The following is a 13,688-nucleotide window of genomic DNA, read 5'->3' on the forward strand; positions in this document are numbered from 1 at the left end:
TAAACAACTTAAAACAACTTAAAAAACATGGGAGAATCCCCCCAAAGGCCTGCAAAAAGATTAGAAGCTGTTAGGAACACGTGGCACACATGTAATGTGAATTAATATGTGTATTCCAGGTCAACTGGATTGTCATGTGAGACCTACTGTGAGAAATCAGCAATGGGGAATCAGCAAAGTTCACAGGTGCTGTGAGACTTCATCACAGATGTTACCGATTCTACTTTCCATTTTAATCTTTCAAAACTGCCTAGTAGCCTACATTCTGCCAAAATACATTAACGTACAAAAGCGTTATCTCGTTGAAAGCACACTGAGAAAGTTAGTTGTGCCTTTAGCCGCACTCAACGCTCTACAAAAACTAGCACGTATCTTGATTATCAACCACTGGCAAAACCCTGGAAAAGTAAATTGTTTTTGAGCATATGCACATAGAAGAAGTGTGATAAGAATGTAGGTTAACCGGGATCTAATTGGGGCCCATAGATTTCTCCATCCCGATACCATTATTCATTTGCATTTTACCTGGGCCACCTTTTCACTTCACCTTCCCCTGGATGGGAATTAAGGCTGTGGGCTGCTGCAGCTACATGCACTAGTCAGCAGTCCGATGGAATCTCCTACTCCCTGAATAAATCACACGTCTCCGGCCGTTTGATTTAATGTGTGTGGGGTTTTTTTTTTTTCCCAAAAGGCTTATTGCAGAAACCGTGTCTAATTTATCACAGGATGTGCAGTGGATACCTTGCGTGGCTTTTATAGATTTAATATTTCATATTCTTTTTTTTCTCTCCTGTCTTTCTTTGTCCTCTTCAGCTGTTCCATAAAGTGTGTAGTGTGTCTGTCTTAGAGTTAGCACTGTTATGGGTGCAGTGAGCTGGTATGTGGCAGGAATCTTTGGATCAAGGTAATTTCACACTGTTCAACATTTTCCCAGGCTGTTAAGCTTCCTTTTACCTTTGTGCGACTCCGAGAGTGAGATAGGGAAACGACACATGTTGCCATTAAACACATGCAGCAGCTCTGAGAGCTGAGGCCGCCAGCAGGGTCGAGTAATGACTTGAATGTTTCAGGTCGTATATTACACACCGACACTTGAGTTTCGTGATGAAAATTTGGGGAAGATTTTTGTGTGACTAGTCTTTTCAAAGGCTCATAAGAAAGGCACTGTTCACAATCATTCCTAAAACTATGAATTAGTCAAGGTCTTACATTCTATTATTAAACTCAAAACAGACTCAGACACCTGATGGGAACCAAAAAAGTAAAACGCTGTAATTGTTCCTGGTAATCTTTCTCATCTCTGCTGCATCCCTGTCTTCTCACACTGAAACATCTGCTTCATACCCAGTGTACAGTAACACAACACCACAAATGGAGCACTCACAAACTGTGGTGTGTGTATTTGTGTTTGCAGGTGTAAGGGTGCTATTCTAGATAAAATTGGGGCAGCAGCGGCACTGATGAAATTGAGGTCTTGATGGAGATAGAGAACCGTTGCGAATGTGGTTCTCATTCGAAATGCTAGTCAGTATTAAATATTTTCAAGGAACTGCTTGTTTGTACAGTGACAAGAAAAAGCCTTTGTATCCTGTTGCACTAGTCAGACTTTAGAATAAACTTCATTTGATCTTAGTTTGATCTTCATTTGACCTTGATGCTGTATTAGAGGTTGGCTGTAATCATAAAGTTGCTGGATTAAATGCAGAGAGCAGATTTCACTGTGTGCACTGGATGCTATGCTGTGGTGTGTCACATGTGACAATTAATCATGGTTCATTGAACCGGTTAATGCATTATAAACCACATAGGGGCAGTGGTGGCCTAGTGAATAAAGAAGCGGACCCGTAATTAGAAGGTTGTGGGTTCGAATCCCGAACCGGCAAGGTGCCACTGAGCAATGCACCGTCCCCACACACCGCTCCCCGGGCACCTGTCATGGCTGCCCATTGCTCACCAAGGGTGATGGTTAAAAGCAGAGGACACTTTTCGTTGTGACATTTTTGCAAATATTATATGAGCATAAAGGTACCGAAGTCTTTTTGAGAATAAAAATCACACACTTTTTGCAACTTTTCAATGTTTCTAATCAATGAGAACTTAGGTGAAGGCTCATATTTCATCTCAATTTGTTGTTATATTGTGTAATAATGCAACCACTGTGAAAACAGGGTGCAATGTATGTAAATGAATGACAATAAGCTTTGACTTGACTGATTTTTAAAGAATCAAAATGGCAGGTGAGAAACAACATGTGGCACCACAAATAATGTGATTTTGAATGTTTGCAGTGTTCTGTTGAAGGGAACTGCTGGGTTATATTACAAATCACTTCAGATGTTCAGAAACAACCTTTTGATCCAATTTACGCTGATAATATCTGTTGTGTAAGCTGCAGTAGAGTCAGTGACTTTCACTCAATGAGTTGATTGACTCATTGCTAGTCGTGTAGAGCAGCACCACACATGGTTTTATATTGGCTTAGTTCACAGAGAAGCACGATCATACCAATCACGTGGAAAACATTCATTCGCGTGGTCGTCGCATCTGCCATTCTCCTCGCCTTGTTTGCCCAAATTTATCATTTTTAAAGGATCAATTCAACAAGGCTTCAACATGTGGTGCGCAGTGTTGTGATGTATTAAAGTCATATGGGGGTATATTTAAGTAGGACTAACAGAACACAAAGTAGGAATTGGCAGCAGCCCCAGGTTTGGTCTTGTGAGCTTTTTCTTCTGATGGCATAACATTGAAGATATTCCATGCCCTCTGAAGACCTCGCCTTCTGCATGAATGTCCTTCCACCACCATCTTTGTTCTTTTAAATGAATGGTGAATGGAGCGTTATCAGCGAGCAGCTGCCGCACGAGTGACGCGCTCAAGGGCTGTGCCGATATGAACATGGGAAAATGCGAGCGGCGAGCGGGGCTGAAGACACAGCAGCTCGGAGAAACGCTGCCGTGCGAGAAGGACATGACAATCCATCGCTCCTGCGCCAGTGAGGAAATATTTACTCGCCTCGCTTGATAGGACAGTTCCCAACTGGCAGGCATCTGGCAGCCTACAGGGGATGTAGGCGCTGAGGGAAGCCGGGAAGGTCACCGGGGGGGTTCAAATGCAAGGGGTCATGCTTGTGAATGTGGTGGGGGGTTTGTTAAGAAAAGGTAAATGAATACCAGACTGGCTCTGCTGGCACGTAGCTCCTCAGGCACAGAGTTGTCGGGGTGATTTGGGCTTGATAATGCATCTCTGTCTCCATCGTCATCATCATCTTGTCAGGAAGGTGTTGTAAGCTATGCTATGACTGCATTTGCATCACTGTTCCTGCTATAAAACACGGTTTGATCACCGTGTTTTTTTTTTTTTTTTTTTTCCAATTTTCTCGCCACGGCAATTGCGACAAATGTTTGCATTTATTTTGTTGCTTAAACCATGACAGTTAAGATCTGGCAGTATGTATTTATGTACTTACAGACATAATTTGTGGAAAAAAGACCCCCTGTCAAGACCCATTATCTCTTTAGCATCACTTTATGTCTTGAAACAGAGACGGTATTCACCTTGGCCAGACTCTCGTCTCTCACTTTGCAGATTCTTCACTGCGGGACTAGGTGGGGTTTGACAATTAGACTTTGTTCTCATCCCCTTACAACATACGTCTCCAGCAAATCTCTAAGGTGAAAGATCTGGTGGATTTTTACTGTGGGACCTGGAAAGAGCTGCAGATAATACTCCATAATTGTTTTACATTTTACATTTACAGGTGACCATGAACAGGACTAGCATTCACTTACACGTTTGCTCATTTGGAACAAATGAACGTTTAGAAATGTATTTTGTTTACAGACTTGTAAGTTAATTTAAGAGCGGGCTCTTTTATCTGCATTTTCTAAAATATATCAATATATATGTGGAAGCACAATTGCTGGTCATGCCGGCAGTAATGTGCTGTGGCTTAGTGAAGCATGTTGTTTTTGATGTGACGGCTGAATACGTTTTCTGCGTTGTTATTTGACAAGGACATCTGCAGCTATTCAGCTGCATAAAGCACACAATTAAATAAACTTCTCATCTGTTATTTGGTTTATTAGCTGTAACACAGCTGCTAGGAGTGGATTTGCAGCAGATTTATTTTCAGGACATATGTTTTTGATGTAATATTAGAATATGTAATTATTACAATATAAACGGATAATGTGACAATGACATGTTAATGTTCTGCAATGCACCCTACCTTCAGAATGAGTCTGTGGACTAGTTTCTTTCAAGGATTCGTGATGTTTAAAAGCATTAATAGAATGTGTGTTGCTGCAAACATTCATCCAGATATTGATCAATATAAGGTTTGCATTGCACATAAAAAATTATTGCTAATTTTCTGTTTAAATATAATGTTATAAAATGCAATTGTTCAATGTTGCTGGGCCCTTTGTTGTTTTAAATTATTTAAAAAAAAATTTTCTTCTAAAAAAATATTTGTTTTAAATCAATTGAACTTCAGAAATAATTAACTAATAATTAATGATAGAATATTCAGGCTTCTACAGTTTATATTGTTTACTTACATTGTCTTGGTTCAATTTTGCTTTAAGTTTAAAATGTATTTTGCATGATTGTGTACAATAAAATGTTCTAAGTAACTTAATATTTCATTTATGCTATTCATGTAATTTAATGTAAACTAAAATGTTAATAAAACAAAGCAACTTCAAGTTGGGAAGCTAATAATTTGTAGTAATTCTATTTCTAAGTCAGAAAGTTGTGGTCAGGTAAAGAGGAGAGACAAGCTTCTATAAAATCTCACAACGGAAGTGTGATGCACTTAATTATTTATAATTTCTAGATATTTTGTAGTTATTTTAATTTCAACCCCGCAGCGGGTCGTTTTAAAACAGATCAATTCTACGAGCATTTACTCGTCACGCGGATCTGCAATCTTGTGGAGTATTTTTTTGAACCCCGAATCAAGGTAGTGAAGGGCCCGCCCCTCGCTCCGGGTGTGTCTTCGCGGGTATCGCGTTAATTGCGAACATCCGGGAAACTGCACGGGGTGGTCAGATTTCAGCCAGCGGGAAAAAAAAAAAACACCCGCGTGACGTCATTATTCCGCGAAAATGAAGCATGGGCACGTCTGATAACGCCCCCTCCCCTCCACAAAGAGAGCCATGTGCGTCCCGCGTGTCATTTCGCGACACTTTTTCGTGTCCTGTAGCACACGCGTTCATGGTTTTCACCTACAAAAGTGCTGCCAGATCTGTTCACTGTCCAGAACCCGACGATGATGGTGATGATGATGATGCGGAGAAGGTTCTTTTTTAATCGTCACTTTCTGTTTAGAGGAGTGGGGTTATTGTTTGGTGAGTACAGTGAAGATGAGCCATGGTGAAATTTGTTTTTTGACGATTAAAGTTGTACACAAGCTTTATTGTATTTAATGCAAACAGTGTCTCCGAAATGACATTTTAATCAACTCTATATATGTAGTTGGACGTATTCTGGTTTGCTGTGTTAATCATCTTAGCTTATTTAAATGAGATCAATTGATTCCAGTGCAATTATTTAAAGTGTATTTTAGAGGTACATTACACCCTTATAAAGGTTTTACATGGACGTTATAACCATTTAGTTTAATTGCAACCTGAAATATAATCATTTTTGTTTTTTTTTTTTGTTTTTTTTTGTTTTGTTTTCTACCAAAAACAGAAGTTCTAAATGGCATCGTAGCTAAACGATTTCATGAAACTTCATGAACGTCACCTTCACCCATACACCCATACACGCGTGTTTGATGCTCGAACCCACCTGAAGGCATTGTTGCCTGGAACAAAGGCGGAAGTGCGGCTGGTGAACGGGCGGGCGGGCGCCCGGTGGAAGTGGCCCTTCCTGGCTTCCAGGCGAACTTTCAGCGACTGTAGTCTGCCCGGTAACACGCGCTCGGCAACTATTGGCTGCGCAAATTCTCTCGAGGGGAGGAAGCAAGTCCAGAAGAAGGAGAACAAAAGCATTAAAAGAGCAAATACGAAAAACTACAGAGTTGGTTTAAGTTTGTCCTGCTCCCCGTGATGCGGATGGGGCTTTTGGTGCAGTTTATCTGGAGTTTATTAATAATCAGTTATAGTTATAGTGCCGTGACGCGCTCCAGATGCGTCCATCCTGTTTGTGGAGCACGAAGACTCTGTACACTCACATGACAAAAGTTATTATAAGAAATGAAATAAATCTACTCATCAAATAAGCTAAAAAAATAATAATAATAAAACAGGCGAGGAATAGAGAGCCCCACCCCACCCCACCGGCGCCACGCGGAGAGAGGCGCTTATCTTCGTGGGTGGGTGCGTGGGTGGGGGTGTCTCGTCCCCGCAACTTTTCGGTGTTAAAAGTCGTTTCCTAGAAAGCTATCTGAACCGATCGCAGGCGGGGACGTCGAGTGGGGTGGGGTGGGGTTGGGGGGGGGGGGGGGGTGCAGAGCACGCGCCGCGCCCCACGGCCGCCGTCGGCGTGATAATAACCACGCCAATAACGGCGACGGTAACGACGACACGGCGAACGGCGGGCAGCGTGCTCTTTGTTACGTCGCGGGCGGGTGGGAGGGGCTGCGCGGGGCGGGGCGGGGCCCGGCCTTTAAAGCGCGTGGCCGCCGGCCTCGGCGACATAATGAGATAGTGTGGCGCGCCTGCGTCACTCGGCGCACAAGCTCTCCGGCTTCAAATGCGGTTTCAAGGAAAGCAGGCTGCTCGCCGAGACTGGAGGGGGCCGAGAGGAAAAGTTTCGGGGAAAAGCCGCCAGGAGTAACGCCCGGATCGCCCCGCACCCCCTTAAAAAAAAAAAAAACTTTCTTTTTTTTAGATAATTCTTTTGTGTGTGTGTGTGTGTGTGTGTGTGTGTGTATAGATAAGTCGTTTTTTGGAAGAGATCCTTTCGGAAACGGAGAACATTGAGAAACAATCATGGAGCTACTTTGCCTCGAAATGGACACCATCATCCGAGCCCGTCCCGACCCGAACCTGGTCTGCGATGACAGGGTCCTGCAGAGCCTGTTGACCATAGAAGAAAGGTTTCTACCCCAGGGCTCCTATTTCAAATGCGTACAGAAAGACATTCAGCCCTTCATGAGGAGGATGGTGGCGACATGGATGTTAGAGGTTCGTGTCCGACAGAACAAAAAAAAAAAAAAAAAAAACGATTTCCGCGCAGACAACCTCCGGTTCGTAAAACCCCGAGAGTTAATTTTTAATCATTTTTACTTCTGCTCGGAACCTGTCTGTACGAGCACGTTTCCACTCGCGTCTTGTAAGATGTCGACGGCGGCCGCGGGCGGAAGAGACGCGACTTCGGGCCGCTTCGAGCGACCCGGCGTCTCCGACGACAAGTCCCCGCGGGTGCTGCCCATCGACGAATTCATTTATTTACCGGGATTCAAATATTTCCCCGCACACGTACGCGGACCCGCTGCTCCCCACGTCCTGCGATCGAACTTCCATCGCCATGTTGGCTCCTCTCGTCCCGACAGACCGGTTGTCACCTTAAAAACGCGACACGCAGGCTTTTAATCCGCCGTCCCGCGTGGAGAACGCCGGGAATAAGGGGCGCCGGGGGTCATTTGTCGGCTTTTTCCGCGACGTGTTCGGCGGCGGAAGGGGCGCGGGCCCGGTCCGCGGCGGGCTGCCTGCGCCCAGGCTCGGGTTCGAGTCAAATTGTCGCCGACGCGCGCGACGTTTGTCGCCCGGGGCGGGTGGGGGAGAGAGCCGAGACCCCGGGCTTGGTTTTCGTGCCGGATGCGTCGGGTTCGGCCGCGCCCGCGATTTTAAATTAATTTTCGAAGCGCGACGTCGCGGCGACGCGCCGGACGAGGAGCGCGATGCTACCTCGGCTCAAAAACGACGTTTTATTCCACAAAGACGTCGCCGGAGACGCTTGTCAACGGTCGGGATTGATGTGGAAGGGGTCGGCGAACATTTACACGCGAAAACCGCGACGCCAGGCAATTTATTTGTATTTTTAAATATTTTATGAAAATATGACGAATCAGAAAAAAGGAGCCGCTCGCCCGGACTGTCCGGGTGTTTTCTGGTCCTCGGCTCGTTTCTGACTCGAATTCATTTCTGTCTGATCGAGCGGAAGGAATTCCGGGCCCTTCACGGCGATTCCTGCGATGCCTTTTATTTTTCCCAACTTCTCAAGAAATCAACTGTAGTTTTAATTCGCCGATGACGTCGCGCCGCCACCATTATCTAACCACGCCGCCCGCCCGCCCGCCCGTCCGCCCCGTAACCCGTTCGTGGCTCCCCGGTTCTGGTTCGGTTCTGGCCCCGCTAACGCCAGGCCCGCTTCCCCCCCCCCCCCCCCCCCCCCCCCCCCCCCCCCCCTCCACCGCAGGTCTGCGAGGAGCAGAAGTGCGAGGAGGAGGTCTTCCCCCTGGCCATGAACTACCTGGACAGGTTCCTGGCGGTGGTGCCCACCAAGAAGCGCAACCTGCAGCTGCTGGGCGCGGTGTGCATGTTCCTGGCGTCCAAGTTGAAGGAGACGCGGCCGCTGACGGCGGAGAAGCTGTGCATTTACACGGACAACTCCATCCGGCCTCAGGAGCTCCTGGTAAGCGGCAGGGGTGAAAGCTGCGAGGATTTATTAAAGGCAGGTTCTCTTCATAACTCGCTGCTCGTGCGTCTATATGTCTGTGGATGAACACCTATATATATATATATATATATATAATAATAATAATATATATTTTTTTTAAACATTAATGGTAATCGAGTCATTCATTGTTAATTTATAAGCGTGGGCTGCAGAGGCGGGGTCGGTGCCAGGTTTAAAATTTTTTTTTTTTTTTTTTTTTAATAAATTCCTTTCAGCCCGCACAACCTGTAAATCCGCCAGTGCGCCGCCGCCAGTAATTTACCGAGTAATAATACTACTGATAATGATCACGGCAAATGCAAAGAAGCTCCCGTTGTGACATCGGCGCTGAGATCACGAACATGCGTTAAAGCTTGAAGCTCTGGCTTCGTGACCATCGAGAACTTAATAGAGAACTGTAGTTTTTAATCAGTGATGTAAGCTGCTTTGCCGCTGATGCGTTTCGTGATTTGTGGGTCTCTATCGCCACCTAGTGGTAAGTATGCACCCCCCCTTCCTCAAAGTAGGAGGTTCGAGGAAATCGGCGTTCATTGGCATTTTTAAATGAAGACCTCAATGTAGACGCAAGTAATTCATCTGGTGAGCTGTACATTGTCAGTTTTTACTAGATTAAAGAAAGAAACTATATGAATAATTTTAGTAGCTGTAGTGTAGTAGCAAAATATCATCATTCTACCCTAAATATCATCCTCCTGGACCATACACGCAACATAAAACAGCAACAGCAGCACAAATTCAACAGTATGCGTGGGGGGGTGGCTCACATATATAAGTTCACAAAAACGTATAAGGACACAGAAGAGAATGTACTGAAGATTACCTCTAAACGTAAATGTCTACCAGATAGAAGAGAATATGCCGACTGCGCAAGTATGTTGATGTCAGCAGATTCTTTTTACTGCCACTGCTCACACATGATGAAAGCCATTTAAAAAAGCCAAAAAAAAAACTTCTCCTTTTAACAGAAAAGTGCTGTGGCGGCCTTGTCGATCACACTCCCCGCTTTTACATGTAAATGACATAGGAAAGTGGCGATCAGCTGTTTAAGTCACGTCTTTGCTTGCTGAGAACCTTAGTTGGAAACCACAGCCATGCTGAGGAAGTATGTAATCAGGGGACCATGCGTTTGTTCTTCTCTTTCGCTGAGCGTACACGCATATCCAGCGACGGGAAGGCCTCAAATAAAATGCGCTGAGACTCATTAGTGGCAGTTTATGAATTATTTGGCTCCCGTGCACTCGTGACACCCGAAAGTCGGGCCAGGGAGGGGTCCGTGTGGCTCAGACTTGCGAGTAAGTCAGCGGGGCAGCACCCAGGCCTGGGTGGAAGTGCGATGGGGACACCGCGTACATTTCTGCTCACAGGAAGATGAAGTGGCTCGCCTTGCAGAAGTGCGCTTGTTGAAAGAGCTCGTGCGATTTGCCACCTCAGGACTGTGAGCTGTGTAGAAAGCCTCACTCGCGGTGAGATTTGTTAGTCATCGTTCTCGCGTGACATGCTCGGTTTCAGCCGTGCGTTCGTGTGTCAGTGGGGAAGTGGTGGCCTAGTGGTTAAGGATGCGGCCCCGTAATCTGAAGGTTGCCGGTTCGAATCCCGATCTGCCAAGGTGCCACTGAGCAAAGCACCGTCCCCACACACTGCTCCCCGGGCGCCTGTCATGGCTGCCCACTGCTCACTCAGGGTGATGGGTTAAATGCAGAGTTCTTTAACACAGCAATCCCGCACCCGCAGGTCCCTCGCATCAACACACGCCCTGTCTGTTTTGTCGGCAGGAGTGGGAGCTGGTGGTCCTGGGGAAGTTGAAGTGGAACCTGGCCGCCGTCACGCCGAACGACTTCATCGAGCACATCGTGAGGAAGCTGCCGCTGCCGAAGGATAAGCTGGCCCTGATCCGCAAGCACGTGCAGACGTTCATCGCGCTCTGTGCCACAGGTACGGTGGGAGGGGAAGCGGAGTGTCACGGGGTGGGCGGACGGTGGTCCAGAGACGAAGAGGAGCCCGTACGAACATGACCACTGCTTCCAGCTGCTTGAGCTGCCTCGGTGTGGTGCTACGTATGATTCAGAGAGCCGATTCTGAGAAGGGGATCCGAGAAGGGGGGGCCCCCACCCTCCCTTTTTTTTTTTTTTGGAACTGGCTGCGTTTGATGCGCTCGAGCTGCTGTAGCAGTGCGGGGTCATGGAATTTTTTTTTTTTTATCTTTTTGATTTTTTATTTCGTCACAGCATGCAGGGTGTTACCTGATAAATTACGGCCAAAAAAAAACAACCCGAGCTGAAACGATTAAAACCACAAACTTCTTATTCCAACCTACTCATTATGTGTTATTTCTGTTGCATTCTGTTGTCATGCATCTTATTATGCATAATTATTAAAGGTCCGTGGAAAAATATGTCTTGCATGAAAACTTTCGTGAGCTTGGAAGATGATGCACATCATCCAACGAGGTGACGAAGTGAAGTCAGGTTGAGAGTGCATGGAAGTCAGTAATAACCAGAGGTGATTTGATTCATTTACAACTATCAATGGCTCGTTTATCGATGCATCGCGATGCATAATTTCTTGAAGTACGTTTTTAAATTTACGTCACGTGTTGTTTCCGAATGCAAGACGTCCGTGGAGTCAAGTGAGCTCGTGCTGATGGGCTTTTTGCTCATTGTGGCAAATTTAAAGGCACTTTCAGACCGAACGTGGCATGTGCTGCGCCATCTGCAAGGTTTGTGCATCTTCTTAAAAAAACAGCGAGTTGAGTTCACTGCAAAAAATAGGCGTGGTTTTCTAAACTCCCGGCAGGACGATGTCATGTTGCACATCTCTGGACAGTCACAGACTGTTAAGATCAGCTTTTCCTCTTTGATATTGGTCCCGCGAAAATATTTGACCACGGAGCGCGAAGTGGGGCGCTGTGCCACCGGCACTACTTTTTAACAAGCATTTTTACGCCAAGCAATGTCATTATGATAGATGGATTATGTTCCGCACGGCATCCATGCAGAATTATCCACGTTTGCAGCGCGATGCATCAGTTATCAGATTCATTTCAACACCCCTAGTAATAACCCTTGCGAATAGTGGGGTCTGTGCCACGCGATTTTCCCGGGTCAGCCAAAATGTAGACTGCCGCCTCCCTTTAATGTGTTAGGAGGCTCGACATCACAGGAATATCAGAACATTTCTGTAAATGGCATTTTTTAGTGAATATGACGCATGTTAGTTTGTATATTGCTGCGTGCCGCAAGCCAGTAGACTTCACATTATACCTCCAAATAAGTTCCCATTGTAAACGTCTACAGTAGAGTACTTGCTTTCTTAACACTAAATGAGGACACACTTGTAATCGGCATGCGATTGCATGTCTGTTCCCATTAGTGATGGTGGTATGAGTCACTGAGAACATTCCTGTAGATGTCTGATGTCCACCCTCTCCATTTCTGACATTGGCCGGTAAATTCGTGTTTCGAGGGCATGGCCATGGCTCACGGTGTCACTTCAAAGGCTGGGCTAGTTCGGCGTATTCCTGTGTTCTTCAGGTGGAAGCGATGATCTGTCTGATGTTCAGAGAGGCCATTGTGCCTGCTGTTGAGGTGAACTGTTTTGCACAGATCAAGTATAGAGTCTTGGGAGGGATGGACGGCTCAAATATGATCTAATGGACTGGAGAGGAGGGTGAGAAAATGTGAGGAGGAGTATATTGTTCTTGCCTAGCTGGATAGTGAGGCATGTCGTGGTTTTTTTCATATCTCATCTCTTCTTCTCACGCCTCCCAGTTGCTTGAGGGCATTGTGACTTTCCCATGTTCCCCAGTCATTGTGAGGCTGGTTCTCCCCGCCTGGCCCGCACCCTCCTCTGTTGGGGTAATGAGATCCACATCAACACCCTTGTGCAGCTACATCGATCCAGGATGGCTCCTGACCTCAGCGAGCTCTGGTCTCCATCCTCAGGCCCTCTGCTCCACTGTGGGGAACGCTGGGCTTGTGCTGAGGAAGCACTTGTCGGAGGAGAGTGGGACAGAGGTGACAGGTCTTTAAACATTGCACTTTTTGATGTGGGATCCCCTTCCCGATTGTGCAATGGATTCTGTAAGTATGTTGTGAAAATCCTTTGACAGGGACATTGATGGTATCCATGGGAACTGGCATCAGTCCTGTTTGAGGACACCAAGAGCCATTCATTTTCTCGCTTCCTCTTTTTCACTTTCTTGTACGCTTTTCATTGTTCAAATAACTGCACAATTGCGCAATAAGCTGTACGAACTTTACTCCTAATTGCTTGAATGTCGTAGAAATGGTAAATAAATGGTAGTCCCGATGGACTTATCATCCTGAAGTCTTTAAAGGAATTTAGCTGGGATTATCAACAGAATGTGTTTGAATGGGTTTCTGCGAGATTCATTCCAAACCCAAAACAATCTGGCACATTCTAATACAAAGATGATGATAAACGAAGGCATTTTGGGAAATCTTGAGAAAACGCACACACTGAAGGACAAGAATAGAGGAGGCAGTTTTCCCCAAGATTCTCAAGTAAATGGCAGATGTTGTCCTCTCTTCCTGCCTCAGTATCTGGTGGATTGAAATTCCCTCTTTTAAACAGAAATTTGCATAAATCAAGGCCTGTGTTTTTGAAAGGAAGGGAAAAGGGGGGAGAGACAAGGCAGCAAAATTTTAATGGTTCCTTGCTTTTGATGAAACAGTTCCGTTTGAGGCACTTTGTGGGATTTGGTGAGACAGCACGGCCTGGTTTGGTATTAATTAATAACATCGAAGTCCCTTTCAGAACTATGCAAATGGATAGGGACTCGGCTTGAGGCGGCAAGAATGGGGACAAAGACCATCCCTGCGTTTTCTGTGCAGAGGCATGTAAGGGTCAGCACAGTGGGAGCACTTGATAGGAAACACCAGCATTTCTCTGGGTGCAGTCTATCGGATAGCGGTGGAGGAACAAGCTCATTAAAGGAGATTATACCCCGTTTTTTCCCCCAGAGACGGCATGCCCTCCCCGCTTCCCCCCACAGCCTCTTTCAATAGAGGGAAAATGGTCAGAAGAGTTGG

General features: G+C 45.9%; 1 protein-coding gene across 3 annotated transcripts in view; it reads left to right on the plus strand.

Annotated features, from left to right (window-relative positions):
- Positions 1-13,688, plus strand: part of ccnd2a (cyclin D2, a) — a 137,545-nt gene that overhangs the window by 90,952 nt on the left and 32,905 nt on the right. For 2 of the 3 annotated variants that reach the window (XM_028957809.1, XM_028957810.1), the window contains exons 1-3: positions 6,665-7,142; positions 8,377-8,592; positions 10,410-10,569. In XM_028957809.1, coding sequence (XP_028813642.1) covers positions 6,948-7,142; positions 8,377-8,592; positions 10,410-10,569 — 571 coding nt within the window. In that variant the 5' untranslated portion in view covers positions 6,665-6,947. Of the gene's footprint in view, positions 1-6,664; positions 7,143-8,376; positions 8,593-10,409; positions 10,570-13,688 lie in introns of those variants that run through there. The other variant, XM_028957808.1, reaches the window with a different exon arrangement.

Source organism: Denticeps clupeoides, chromosome 17 (assembly GCF_900700375.1).
Source record: "Denticeps clupeoides chromosome 17, fDenClu1.1, whole genome shotgun sequence".
Lineage (NCBI taxonomy): Eukaryota > Metazoa > Chordata > Actinopteri > Clupeiformes > Denticipitidae > Denticeps > Denticeps clupeoides.